General features: G+C 34.5%; 1 protein-coding gene across 7 annotated transcripts in view; it reads left to right on the top strand.

Moving 5' to 3' along the window:
- LOC145261281 (rapamycin-insensitive companion of mTOR-like) overlaps positions 1–14,300 on the top strand; it is a 435,824-nt gene that overhangs the window by 179,533 nt on the left and 241,991 nt on the right. For all 7 annotated transcript variants that reach the window (XM_080119764.1, XM_080119763.1, XM_080119761.1 and 4 more), the window contains one exon: positions 12,524–12,672. In XM_080119764.1, coding sequence (XP_079975890.1) covers positions 12,524–12,672 — 149 coding nt within the window. The remainder of the gene's footprint in view (positions 1–12,523; positions 12,673–14,300) is intronic.

Raw genomic sequence — 14,300 nt, forward strand, 5'->3', positions numbered from 1 at the left:
AGCACTTTCCCTCGACACTAGCGCACAAGTGCATGTGTTTGGTGACTTCAATGTCCACCACAACAATTGGCTTGGATTGTCTACTTACACAGACGCAGCTGGTAGCAGACCACATAGCTTCTCTATATCTCATTCCTTATCACAGATGATTATGTTTCCAACCCGTTTCCCTGACTAGCAAGAACAACATGCATCACTTTTAGATTTGTTTCTGACCACAGTTCCCGATGATTGTGTTACGAATGCCCACAGCCCACTTGGGAATGCTGATCATGTAGTGATAATAATTGAAATCACCCTAAACTCTAGACCCAAAACTGAAGAGCCATTGTGAGATATTATAAAAAGGCTAACTGGGAAGCCATCAGATCTCATCAGAGATGTTCCATGGTGAAATATCTTTCCACTTCCTGCTGAATAGTGCGCAATTGAGACGATTGAATGGTTCAAAACAGCAATTGAAGCACATGTTCCCACGCGGAAATCTTATAGCAAGCCCCACTCTCCCCAATGGTTTACTTCTACTTGTGCAGCTGCCATCGCGCAAAGGCAGCATGCGTACTGCAGATTTAGCTGACATAAGTCCAGTTCAAACAGACAGAAGTATATAGAAGCCAGAAATAACTGTAAGAAAGAAATAGCAACAGCTAAGAGAGAATTTACTGAAACCACTAAAAAACGCATTGAAACACAGAAATTAGGAACCCGTGACTTCTGGAAAATCTACCACAGTGTAGTAAATAATGGGCAATCAACAATTCCCCCAATATCCAACAATCATGAGGTTGTTTGCTCAGCAACTGAGAAGGCTAACATGGTTGCCAGTCAGTTTGCTTCCAACTCCACACTGGACCCTGCTAACCACCCCCTCCCTGACTTTCCTTTGCGAACAGACGCCACACTAGACGATCTGAAAATCATCCTTTCTCAGGTACATGCTATCATAAAAAACCTTGACACTTCAAAAGCATGTGGACCTGATCTCATCACAGCTGTGCTATTAAAAAAGTGCTCAACCGATATAGCTCCAGTTCTCTCCAAACTTTACAACAAATGCCTTAATGAATCTTGCTTTCCTGTCTGCTGGAAAACTGCTTCTGTAGTGCCAGTTTTCAAGAATTCTGGCGAAAGAACTGACCTGATAAATTACCACTCCATTAGCCTCCTGCCACTTTTCGCCAATTGATATGATCTACATGCACTGAGTTCCCACTGGACAGACAATCAGCAAGGAACACTATGGTGAGGTTTTAAGGGAGTTCAGGAATGGATTCTGTCAGAAGAGGCCAGCACTCTTCAAATCGGGTCAGTGGCATTTCCACCAAGACAAGGCACCAGTCCACAATTCTGTCCTTGTCACAGACTATTTGACAAAGATGTGCATGAAGACAGTTCCTCACCCTCCCCTATAATCCAGTCCTTGATCCTTGTGATTTTTAGTTATTCCCTAAGCTCAAGGAAAACCTCAGAGACTGTCATTATTAAACAATTGAAAAGATGAAAGACACTGACAGAGGGTTATTGACATGCTCATATGAAGACTTCTATGAGGCCTTCCAGAAGTAGTTGGAATGGTACAACAAGTGCATTGCAGCCAGAGGAGATTACTTTGAAGAAGACTAGAGTTTCATGTGTTTACTATCAATAAAAGTGCCCATACAAAAAAAGTCTGTGCAAACTTCAATGTACACAATGTGAAATGGTTAACCCATTCAAACAAGACAGATGATGAGTGGAGGTTCTGCCACAATTTCTCCATTGCTTATGACCTCACAGATTGCTCATGAATCCACCCGTGTGCCTGATACTGACGGTTAGTATGGAAGTTTCCTAGATTTTTTCTTCACAACTTGCCCTGAGCTATGTTCATCTTCCGTTCTGTCTCCACTGGAATCTTCCGACCACTCGGTTGTATCGGTTAAGATAAAAATGAAATGTAATAAGTCCTCAGATGTACCTCTCCATCCTACAATATATCAATACTATATGGCTGACTGGGATAGCTTCCATATATTTATATCAGATCTACCTCTGTGTTCCATGTTTAAAAAGGATGTGTTCTCTATAATATCAGTGGCCTTGTAGGGGTACAGGATATTTTCAGGCGTAAGTAACTTTCTAGTGTGGTAAAGAGAGCCCATTTTCCTTGTAGCAGCCTTGACAATGCTCTCAATATATCTGTTTCAACTTCTGTTCCTTCCTACAAATATTATAAAAGTGATTGTTCGTTCCAATACAACATAACGATTATCAAAAATTCAAGATCCTATTACCCCCAAGCTAATTTCCTACTCACCAGGTCCTGGATATGACCTTGAACTATATCCAGTGGTGAGGCCCCAGCTTGCGGGCTTTGGGGAGTGTGGAGCCACCCTTTAATTACCATTGCTCCCAGGTTCACTCTGACACGCAGTGGTAGTATCTGTTAGGGTCTCAACTATGGGTTAAATAGAAACCGACTTGAAAACAACAAATATAATCTATTAAAAAATTTTTCTTCAAAATCTTTGGATTCGGCATTAAGTAACCCGAAAAGGGTTGATATGCCGTAAAACGAAAACGGCAAAGGGTTGATATGCCGTAAAACGAAAACGGCAAAGGGTTGATATGCCGTAAAACGAAAACGATAAAGGGTTGATATGCCGTAAAACGAAAACAACCAACCAAATCCTACTCCCCAACTATTTTTAAACACAAACTTCAAAATATTTAAACTCTGATTAATAATGGTTTTCTCAACTACATTATTCAAACAAATTTGGTATTTTTAATAAGAATTAATACCAAAATATTAATAAAATTCAGCTCCTACTCAAATACTTAAACTTGATTCACTCCAATCAGCTGCATTATAATTCTTGATCACTGGAGAATGCTGATGGAGCTGTTAAGGTAATTTTTTAAGGAAGCACAGTGCATATGGTGATCTGTCTTATTCTGTCCTTGTGCCACGCAAAGTAAATACCCTTTTTACTTTTATTCACTTTATACGAGGCATATTGCCATTGAGATATTATGAATTAAGGACAATGCTTGCAGGGGCATCCTATGTAGGGAGTTGAGCAGTGAGATATGTTTGCATAACATTTAGATTTCTGCATGCTAGTATAGCAATACAGATGAAAAAATTTAAATGGCTTAAAATATTTCAATATTGTTATATATATATATATATAGAAAGAGCTTGATAAGCTAAGAAAGAATCTTTTTAAATTTTTAAAATCCAATTAAAATCAAGGAAGTTATGACTATTTTTATGCCCTGCGTGTTTGGATATTTTCCCCTCTTTAAGACCATATGCGTTTTTGTCACATTTTTTGCACTACTTTTTCAATATATCTTTGTTAAAACACAAGACTAAGCAATAAAATTTGCCATATAAGTGTATTTTTGTGCAAGGAATCTGAATATGATATTGAAAATCTTCAGAAATTAATGGTTTCCAAATAATCTGCAGTAAATGCACATAAATATGCTGCGATTGCTTAAAAATGCCATATATTCATTAAAAGAAAAGAAGTTAGAGAACTCAAAGTTTCGTTGTAATGCATTTTATGTGCCAAAAACTGAAATTGAAATCTAGGATTGATTAAAAATGAATATATTGCAATATTTCTTTGATATTATTGTAGATTAATACCTTCTGCTACCCCTCCCCCATCTGACCGCCTCTCCAAAATATGTGATTCTACCTTTATAGACAATTGCATGTGAACAACCTGAAAAACTTTAATAAAAGATGAACAAAAATTATTTTAGAATTTAATGTAAAATGATTTCCCATTTTGAATCATTCGAGCGTTTTCGGGCAGTTACCCCCCCCCCCCTTCCTATGATAGATAAATCCTGGGTGTTTTTTTTTGTTTGTTTGTTTTCTAAAAGGTAATTATGCGTGGTTTTAAGAGGATCTTTGTGCAATTGCCACTCTGACTTTGGGTTAATGATAGGGCTAAGGAAAATTATGTGTGAACATCCTGAAGACTTGATAGAAACAAAACAAAAACAATTCTAGAATTTAGAGTGGGGGTTGGTTTCACATAAATGTAAAATAATTCCCCATTTCAAGACGATCCTAGCGTTTTAGGACAGTTGACCAATTTATTGGGGGGGGGGATTAATCATGTGTACTTTTCTTTAAACGTTTTTTATGCTTTTTTACACGTTTATATGAGCTCACAGAGGAAGTTTGTTTAGTGGGGAGCTCTGCCACTTGTACTTTATTGTTAAGGCTAAAGGTTTTAGGAGGAGGCTTGCCACTCATACCTAGGATTAGACATAGAATTAAGCAAGTCTTTTTTTTAAGAGGGTGTTTGATACCCATTGTGAAACTTTACAAGAATTATGACAAACGGACAAAAATAAATGTTATTTAAAAAAGTGACGTCCCTCTAACAGAAAACATGATGCTTGGAAAAATATCAAGTATTTAAATTCTATTTAAATATAAAAAAGAAATAAGTTTTTGCTAAAGCTTGTTAAAAATTTTGAATTAATGTTATTTCAATTTTTAATTACATTTCATGTCTTTTCCTACTGTTTTTATTTTTTAACTGAGCACCTCCTACAAATATTTAAATATTGATTATTTTTTATTTTATTTTATTTTTTTTTAATAATCGGGTAGATTAGTTTCCATTCGATAATAATTCACTGAAAACATTTTTTAAGGGACGAAAATTAGAAGTGTGTGTACCGTTCGTACACGTGAACCAAAACATCATATTTCACATTTTCGCTCGTTAAAATATTTAAAAATTTACTACTACCCAATTTTTAAAAATATTTGTATGGTTGATAACAAAATAGCTTTAACTAAACATGTAAGAATTTTTTTTTATAACCAGATTTCCAATAAAAAAAAAAATCGATTTGGAATAAAAATAAACAACAAAAACAAATGACTGTTTACGCCATGTTATCGCTGCTGCTATCACTACAGAAGTTTTGATTCAAATTCATAACGATTTTTTTGGATATTATGTTTTTAAATTGTTACATACCACTAGAGAAAACACTGTCCAGTCCTCCTTTTTAACGAACAAACATAGTAAAAAGATTATTTTATTTAATAGTGAGTGTCCAAAGAAAATTTTTTTCAAAACTTTCAATACTCGTTATTTTGAAATAATTTTTTTTAACACAACAAAAAAACGAGTGGTCAAATGAATTTTGGACACTCGAAATTAAAAATGACATCTCTTTTGGCTAATTTCCAAATTTCATTAAAAAATTCTTAACAGAAACACTGTACAAATGTTTAGAAATCTGGGGGGGGGGTCGTTACAAAATCTTACCGAAAATGCCGTTTTATGATGTTCACATTTTTATCACTTTATTTGCTTAAAACTCTAAAAATATATCATGTATGTTATTATTTACTAATTCATTTGAAATAATATTCATTTTTGAACAAAACGGTGGTATTTTGAAGACTTAAAGTGCTTTGTTTTTAAAATATGACTATTTTAGCAGAAACCCCTTGAAATCTGTGATTATCCAAAGCGTTTTAACGGCCATGTGTATTGCTAGTTAGTACAGTTAGAGAAAAAGGAAACAAGGAGGGAATTCCAAAGTCTAGCAGTTCAAGGGAAGAATGAGTAAAAGGCCTATGGCATCTATCAATCTCTACAGTGAACAGATGGGGTTCTGCTGTTTATCTGTTTAGTCAGGGGTATTTACATCAAATGGGCACCAGTACTAAGAGTTTATGGGAGCACATCCCATTTATATTCTTGTAAAATAAGCACTGATTCAACATGGCAGTAATCAGACAAAGATTGGGGCTTGACAGTGCAGGACCCATAAGATTGGATACTTTTTTTTTTTTTTTTGACCTTGTGCGATCAAGAGAAATTAATAATTAATGAATTGGCTCATATGTGGCAACAATATTCCATGCATGGATGGATAGTGGCTTCATAGAGATACAGAATACTGTCAGGTGTAATTAGTTTTCTAGCATGGTTGAGGGAGCCCAATTTCTTCGCAATGTCTTCTATATATTTGTTCCAATTGATGTGGCCTGTGAATGTTAGGCTAACAAGTTTGTATGATGATGATAAAGAAGTGAAAATGTCCAGTGATTGTGAGCGCATTATTTTCTTGACTGTGGCAATGAATTCATTATTTTCATACTAGCAGTTCAGCCTGGCTTTGCTCGGACCCTTTGTACTCTTCATAACTTTATGTGCATGCATATATACATATTAAAAAGTTTGACTCTTATCCAAATAACCTACATATAAATTTCAAGTGTTTATACCCAAAATTGGAGGAGTTTGGTAGTCTGCAAAGGTCAAATCTTTTGAACTTTGACCCTTTGGCAGCCAAATTTTCGGCCAAAAACAGATTAAAAAGCTTGCCCTATGTCTGAATATCCTTTATGTAAAATTTCAAATGTTTAGAACGAAAATTGGCTGAGTAATTTGGTAGACCGCAGAGGTCAAAATTTTTTTAACTTTGATCCATGTCCAATTTCAAATATTTAGACCCAAGATTGGCGGAGGAGTTTGGTAGAGTTTTCAAAGGTCAAATCGTTGAACTTTGATCCCTTGACAGCCAAATTTCTGGCCAAAAATCCATTAAAAAGATTTTCCCAAATCTCAATACCCTCTTATGTCAAATCTTGAGTCTGTAGACTGAAAATTGACAGTAGTTTGGTAGGGAAATGTAGGCACACACACACACACACACGCACACGCACACGCACGCACACACACACACACACACGCACACAGACAATTTCACTTTTATAGATGTATCTGGTGAAATTTAAGTGCTTGGTTGAAGTTAGATTGTAAACAGTGCGTAATTGAGCTTCAGTGTTTTTTTTTCAAGCAGGGGGTATCTATTGTGTCTCCAAACTGAAAAGCGGCCGAAGATATGCATAGGTGACAAAGAATAAAATAAGCAAAAAGATCTAATTTGAAGAGATAGAGATTAATACAGTGTTGGTATGATTAATCTGAATCAGTAATTGAAAAATCAGAATCTTATTTGGTATCTGTTTTTGAATTCATATCGGAAAAATTTTAGCCTGACTTCAAATTCCAGAAACAATTTTATTATTTTATTTTGTTTTTAAACGGAAATAACTGGTAATGATTAATATTTGTTGATTTTAAGCCATCAGTAAAACTAAAATTAAAAAATCTTAAGGAATTTGAGTAAAAATAACAGCAAGAGAAAATTACACAAGTTGATGATAGGGAAAAATGGCACAAGTGAAATATCTAGATGAAACTCTCGCAATGAGCTTATCAAAATATGGAAGCTATAGAAAAGATATAAGGAAAACATTTGCACTTCCGGTTTCTTGGCTTGCATGGCTCGTGTGAGCTGTGACATCTAACTGTGGAAAATACACACACACATATTACAGAAAATAAGGACAACATCAGTACCGTCTGTTTCAAATCCAAACACGGTGACTTATTGGTTTTCTATGCCAAACTGTCATTGGCCTCTTTATGTCTGTCTACCCCCCCCCCATTTAAAAAAAAAAAAAAAAAAATTGAACACTTTGCTGGGGTTCTCTCCTAACTACTATACACATATACACACAAGTTATTAGCTTGCTTTAAACTCTTCCTTTACCTCTCACCCTCCCTTCCTTATCCTCTGCAGTTGCTTTTCCGTTTACCTTCTCTGTGTGAATCTCCTCATAAAAACTAAATCTGTCCAAGAATTCCTCATTAAAAAACTGATTCTTTCTCTTTGCTTTGCTAATTGATGAGATTTATTGAAACTAAGCAAGACTACCTGGTGTTGCCCAGATTAAATTCTTTTTTATTATTTCATTTTTTTTTTTTTTTAAACCAGAAAAATTATTCTTGACGCATCGATTCTTTCAATCAGCATATTTTGTGATGAAAATGCACTTTCAAACTTAGGCATAATAGATCAATAAAAATGCGATTTGAAACATTAGCATGGCAGGCAGACAGACAAGTCCTTTTATAGAGACATGTGGACACAACAAAAAATGTTGTTTTTAAAATTTTGGTGAACTAAAATAGTATTTGAAATTAAAAACGTAACTGATGGGCAAAGAATTTTTTTTTTTAGACTTATTCATGACAAATGGAAGGATAGATTGCTGATAGAACCTCTCTCAAAGAGTTGATATCCAGGCTTGACCTCAATTCAGTAGATGAGACCTTATGCTGGAATAGACTGAGATGGTTTGGCTACATCCGACGCATGGCAGTCAACAAGTGGCCAAGAAGAATCTTTAACTTTGGTGTCCCTGGAACCTGTCCAAGAGGTTTCACTAGGAAGAAGTGAAGTGATAACATCAATTAGGACTTGAAACATTGTAGATTAACAGAAGCATTGGTAATGGATCGAATCGAGTGGAGAGAAGCCATTCGGTCAAGTCAAATCTTAACAGTATTGGTGAATGGACGGAGCTTGTTAATTTAGATGTTATGAGTTTCGTGATGAGAACAAACTTTAATCAGACTTTTTTTTTTGGGGGGGGGTATTGATTATCTCTGAAGTAAGAATTTTCTTTGTAGAAATTATAGATCAAACTTAACCGATAATATTCCATTTTAAACTTATTCTGATATTTTAAATTGCATTACATAGCCATATGTATGTATGTCTGTGTGTATATACATATATATATTATATATATTTAAAGTGCATTACATAGCCATATGTATGTGTGTGTATGTATGTATGTATATATATATATATATATATATATATATATAATGAGGGTTCGCTAGAGACTGATCTGCTCTGGTGGGGTCGGCTTAGGGAGGGCAGTATGATGTTGAAAGACCTGAAACCGCTCAATGATCTAGGCCAAGAACATCACTGAAGATACCCTCGAAAAGGAAAAATAACACAAATTTAAGTGCGTACGTTTGAACTATATATATATATATATATATATATAAACTATTGCCTAATAAGTTGCATATTGTTTCAGCATCCCAAATTGTCCATTCAATATGGCTTTTTCACTTGCATTTAACATTCTGTTGCTACAAGTATCAACTCCTCAATTAAGGTTAAAAGGTCAAAATAAAAAGCTTCATTTTTTTTCGGATATATATATATATATATATATATATATATATAACAGATAAAACTGTTTTTAGAACATGTTAAAAATGCAAAATATCTTATTAAAAGAAGGAATAAAAATGCTATTCAATTCAATTTCTCTTATTTCTTTTTTTTTAAAGTTGAAATATTTCTGATATATTTTGGACCATAACAGAGCCATCTTCAGAGAGTGAACGTGTTCTATTACCTTTTTTTCCCCCTTGCAAGTAAAATCCATGTATAGAGTATTGCCATTACATTTGGGCTGGTAAATCTGCTACTAGTCTCCCACTCCTAGTAAAGGTTCAAAGGAGAGTCGACAACCTGATAGGTCCTGAACTGTCATCTAAGCTTCAACCTCTGTCCCATCAACAAAATGTTGCATCCCTCTGCCTGTTTTACAAGTATTTTAATGGTGAACGCTCCGCCGAACTATAAACCCCTGGAATCCTTGATGTAAATACCCCCAACAAGCAGCAAAGTCCCACCCCTACACAGTAGAGATTCCTAGATGTAAGAAAGTCGTCTACTCTAATAGTTTCTTCCCCAGAACTGTTAGACTTTGGAATTCCATTCTGGGTTTCTACTTCCTCAACTGTACTGACATGCGGAAGTTCATGTGTAACGTGAACAGACATCTTGCTGCTCAACACCCTAAATAGTATCCCTGCAAATTATGTCCCTGATAGTGGCCCCCTACATCAAAGTGACATTGTTTTGTTTAGGGTGAAATGTAAAAAAAAAAAATTTTTTTTAAAATCCCATACAGTTAAGCGAACATGCACTAAAAAAAGGTCACTTGAGAGTTTCTTGTGCATTTTCAACAAAAGGACGCCTTAGACTTAACACAAAGATTTTACTTGCAAATTCTCTGGTGTGATTTTAAAACTTGGACTTATTAGCATTTAAGTTGACATGTCGGATTTTGATTCTGACTCACCAGTTTTCATTTGTTATTGATGAACCATGTTATTATACTATAATAACATATGTTGCTACAGTTTATAAAAAAAACAAAAATGTAGTCCTGTCTGGATGATTGATAATATGGAAACATTTTTCAATTATGACAGAAAAATCAAATAAAGCAAGATGAGTAAGTCATATTTTGGTATTTCTCCATTTACTGACCTGTATTTCCACGATGTCGCCTCGCCATATCCTGGCAGCTTGCATAGAATATGCTGAGTGCTGATGAAATTTTAAAATGCAAGGAAAAAAAAAAACAACAACAATTATTGTATACTAATTAAAATGAAGAAAAATGAAAATACAATAAAAATATAACGTCAATCTTCTGCTGTACGTTTTATGATTAAATATTTTTTTGTTTAAATAATTTTTTTTTGTAAAACATTTTGCTATTTTTTTTTTTTGTAAGAATTTTTTAGGTAATTTTTGTGGAGAAGGGGATTTTTTTTTTTGTTTTCACCCACCCCTTTTTTTTTGTTTAGGTTAGGGTGTTACATTATTTTTTAAGGAATATTTTCAGACGGCTAAGGAGCAACCAACAGCAAAGAGGGTCTACAAAATTAAGGTTGTTAATGTTAAGCGTTGTAAACCTTCTGATTTTATTTTGCTGTAAAAAAAAAAAGAAAGCTTTCCAACAATCAGATACGACTGTCGTCCTGGTGGCATTGCTTTCTCCCATTGAATAGGGATTCCACTCTAAAATATTATCTGAGCTCGCTTGATTCATGCTGACGTTTATAAATTTTTTTAATGGAAAAATATGGCTGTAGATGCAGAAACGCCCATATTTTTAATTAAAAAAAAAAAAAAAAAAAAAAAATGACCAGATTTTGAGCCTGTTAAAAATGAACTAAAGTTATAACCCTTTTCTAAAGTAAATGTGATATTGTGGTGACTAATCCCTATTAATTTTTGTGTATCAAACAGATACTATAATACTTAGTTTGATGCACCTTATCATAACAAAGGTCCATACAAAATTTCTGAGAAGTGGAATGGGTAGACAGACAGATTGACAGAAATATAATATAGATTTGTCTCGCAATTTAAGTTTCATTTCTTTTTTGTTTTTTTCGTATAAGTTCAAAACAAACAACAACAAAAAAAGGAATTAAAATAACTTTACTGCATCCTGGGCAATGCCAGGTTAGTACAACTAGTTATAGATTTTTTTCAACATACTTTTGTGATGAAGAGCTTCAAAAACATTTTTTTTTTCACTACAAACTACATTAAAAAATCTGTTTTGTCAGTGATTAATGGTAAATGTTGGGCCATGTTATTAAAAACAAAAAATATTTTCAGTTGCTTTTAATCAATTTTTATATTTATTTCTAATTAGTATTTTATTGTTTTTTATTATAAAGGAAGATTTTTATCTCACAATCAAAAATACTGATATTTTTACTCAAAGCTCCTAGTACTGATTTAATAAAACACACACATATATATATATACCGGTTAAACGCGAAAAAAAAACAAAAAAAAAATTCGTAATTTCACTTAATTTTATTTTTATTTTACTTATTTACTGTATTTTATCATTATCTATTTTTAGACTCCATTTTATCACCTCCTATTCTTATTTTTAGATACCATCTTTTAAGTTACTGCGCTATTTTATCCCAATTCATATATATATATATATATATATATATATATATATTCACCTGGGGTGGGGGACAAAAAGAGAAAAGCAGTATTTGTTTCTTTCTGCTTTCTTTATCCCCTTTCCAACATTGCTGCGTTTCAACCAGAGAGGAGGAGGGAAAAGGAGCAGAGTGGGGGTAGTGAGAGGGTGGAGGGAGTGAGAGAGAGAACAGGGTGGGGGAGAGAGAGAGATAAAAGATGGTTTAGTTTATATATTTAATAGGCCAACATTCCCTCCCCCCCCACCTCCTGTGAGTCTTGTATCATACTTACAGTTTGTAAATTCAAACTTCGTTAAGGATATGGTTATTTTTACACTGAGTTGATTCTCAAATGAACTTTGACATTTTAAATGACATCTTCAGATTGTTAAATTACAACTAGGACACAGACTTCCGGAAATAAATAAATAAATAAAACAAAGGAAAGCCTTTCTGAACAGTTGTATATGTTTCTTTTTATTTTCTCCTCCGAAGAAGAGATACTACTCTCGAAAATTAAGGATATCAACACCTACCATCTTGTATGACCCAGTATGTTGGTAAATAAATGTAAAATTATTGAAAATTTCTAATATTTTTATATACTAACTCCTGTCCATGGTGTTTCCTACACACTGCATTGATGTAGCCTTCAAACTAAACTCCTTTCACATTATACACAATGTTTCAAGCAAACTACAACACCCTTCTCCAATTACATTTAATTTTTTTCTATAATCTATGTAATCTATGAAAATTAGAAGCCCAGGTGATGACATGTAGCCTTGCCAAATATAAAATAAAAAAATATCTGAAAATATTAAAACCTTAAAGAGTATGATGTCCTTTTTATTTTCCAGATCAAAAACCAGAGGGTAACAGCGGACGTCCTTCTCAGTCCTAACAATATAAATAACACTTTATCTCAATTCTACTTTTTATTTATCGGCCGTTTTTCCGCAACTGACCGTGGGGAGCAATGTCTCCAAAGGGCAGGTGTCTTTCAGAGGTAAGTTTTAAGTTTTTTTTATAAAAAAAACTGGGAAAAAGTGATGAAGTAGAGGATGTAAAACGGAGGCTGGAAAAATGAAAAAGGAGAAAAAAATGGATGAGGATATTATCTCACCAGAATAATAGTGATTGCCTGTATTTCTTCATTTAGGCCAGGAGAAATGCTGCTGGGAATTTTGTAACCATTATTTCACTATGATCTCATTCTTTAGGCGTCCTTTCAGACCATATTCATTGTATCTACAGGGTGGAACGATTTTTTTTTTTTTTTTTTTTTTTGTTGCAAGCCATCTAATAGTTGGGCAGTTGTGTACAAATCCCAAGAGCGATAAGAGCCTTCTATCATGTCTGAAAGTGACACAATGTTCAACAAGCGAGATCGAAGATGCGCCACTGTACAACTCATGCTCTCTACTGATCCAAGTTATGACAACAGGACCATTGCCGGCACCCTCAAAATGCATCGCTGGATTGCCACGAATAACAGGGACATGCCTGGGGTGATAAAAACAAAGTTTCCAGACACGGTTATGGTCTTTAGTGTGAGGGCCACATCATGCCATCTCACATCTTTGAAGTTGACTTGAAAGCCAACATCAAAGTGTACCTAGATGTGCTGAAGAGTGTGCTGATCCCCTGGTGCAATCAGGTAGCCACTGGTAGACCTTGGGTGTGGCAGCAGGACTCGGCGCTTATCTACAAGTCTAAAGAGAACCACGCTTGGTTTCAGAAGGAGTGCTACGACTTTGTACCCTTCTCTCACTGGCCCGCCTCATCCCCTGAACCCGCTGGACTACTTCGTTTGGTCATACGTCGAGAACATCACTAACATGACTTCCCACAACACCAAAACCAGCCAGATCGCTACCATCTATCAAGTATTCATTGAGCTCCCACCAGCACTTGTGGAAAAGGCATACTCACAGTTCTGAACCCATATTGAAGCGGTGATTGAGGCTGAAGGTGGTTACATTGAATAGATGTCGGTTGTACTACATAATCAAGTTACCTGAATTGATTTTTTTAACAAGTTTTAAAATAAAGTTGTATTGTTGTTTTGTTTAGAGCGACAACTTTATCGTTCCATCTTGTAGAAGTAGAATAAACCACATATATGCTTTGGTAATTATAACTAATTTGTTCGCTTCTTTTTCTTCCTTTGGCCTCTTAGTATGTTTTATACACACACACACATGTGTGTTTATCTGATTAGTTCTGCTGGCCCAACCAGGGTCATGTAAAACTAGGTAGAATAATATTGTCTCTCTGATCATTTAATTATTTGCATCCTGTGCTTTTTGGTGATTAAAGATTACGAGAGATTTTAATTGGTGATCCCTGTGGAGTTGAAAGTTCAGATATTATCATTCCGTCTGATCTTGAAAAAATGCTGAAATCACCTTAAGGAATCCAGACTTCTCAAAGAGTGAATACTTTGAATGATGGCGTATTAATCGAGTTCACGTTTGATCCAGTGTCTAATCTGTTTATATTGTTAAACACCAGCTATGACATATCATACGTGGAAATGCATTATTGTCAGGTGTAAACAATAATTTTCTGGAGTCAAATTAAATAAGAAAAAGTTATTTGTCCCAAATTCAACTTTTTGTCGCAGAAGATATA

This window comes from Euprymna scolopes, chromosome 37 (assembly GCF_053919585.1).
Source record: "Euprymna scolopes isolate OS-2025 chromosome 37, ASM5391958v1, whole genome shotgun sequence".
In the NCBI taxonomy this organism is placed as follows: Eukaryota; Metazoa; Mollusca; class Cephalopoda; order Sepiida; family Sepiolidae; genus Euprymna; species Euprymna scolopes.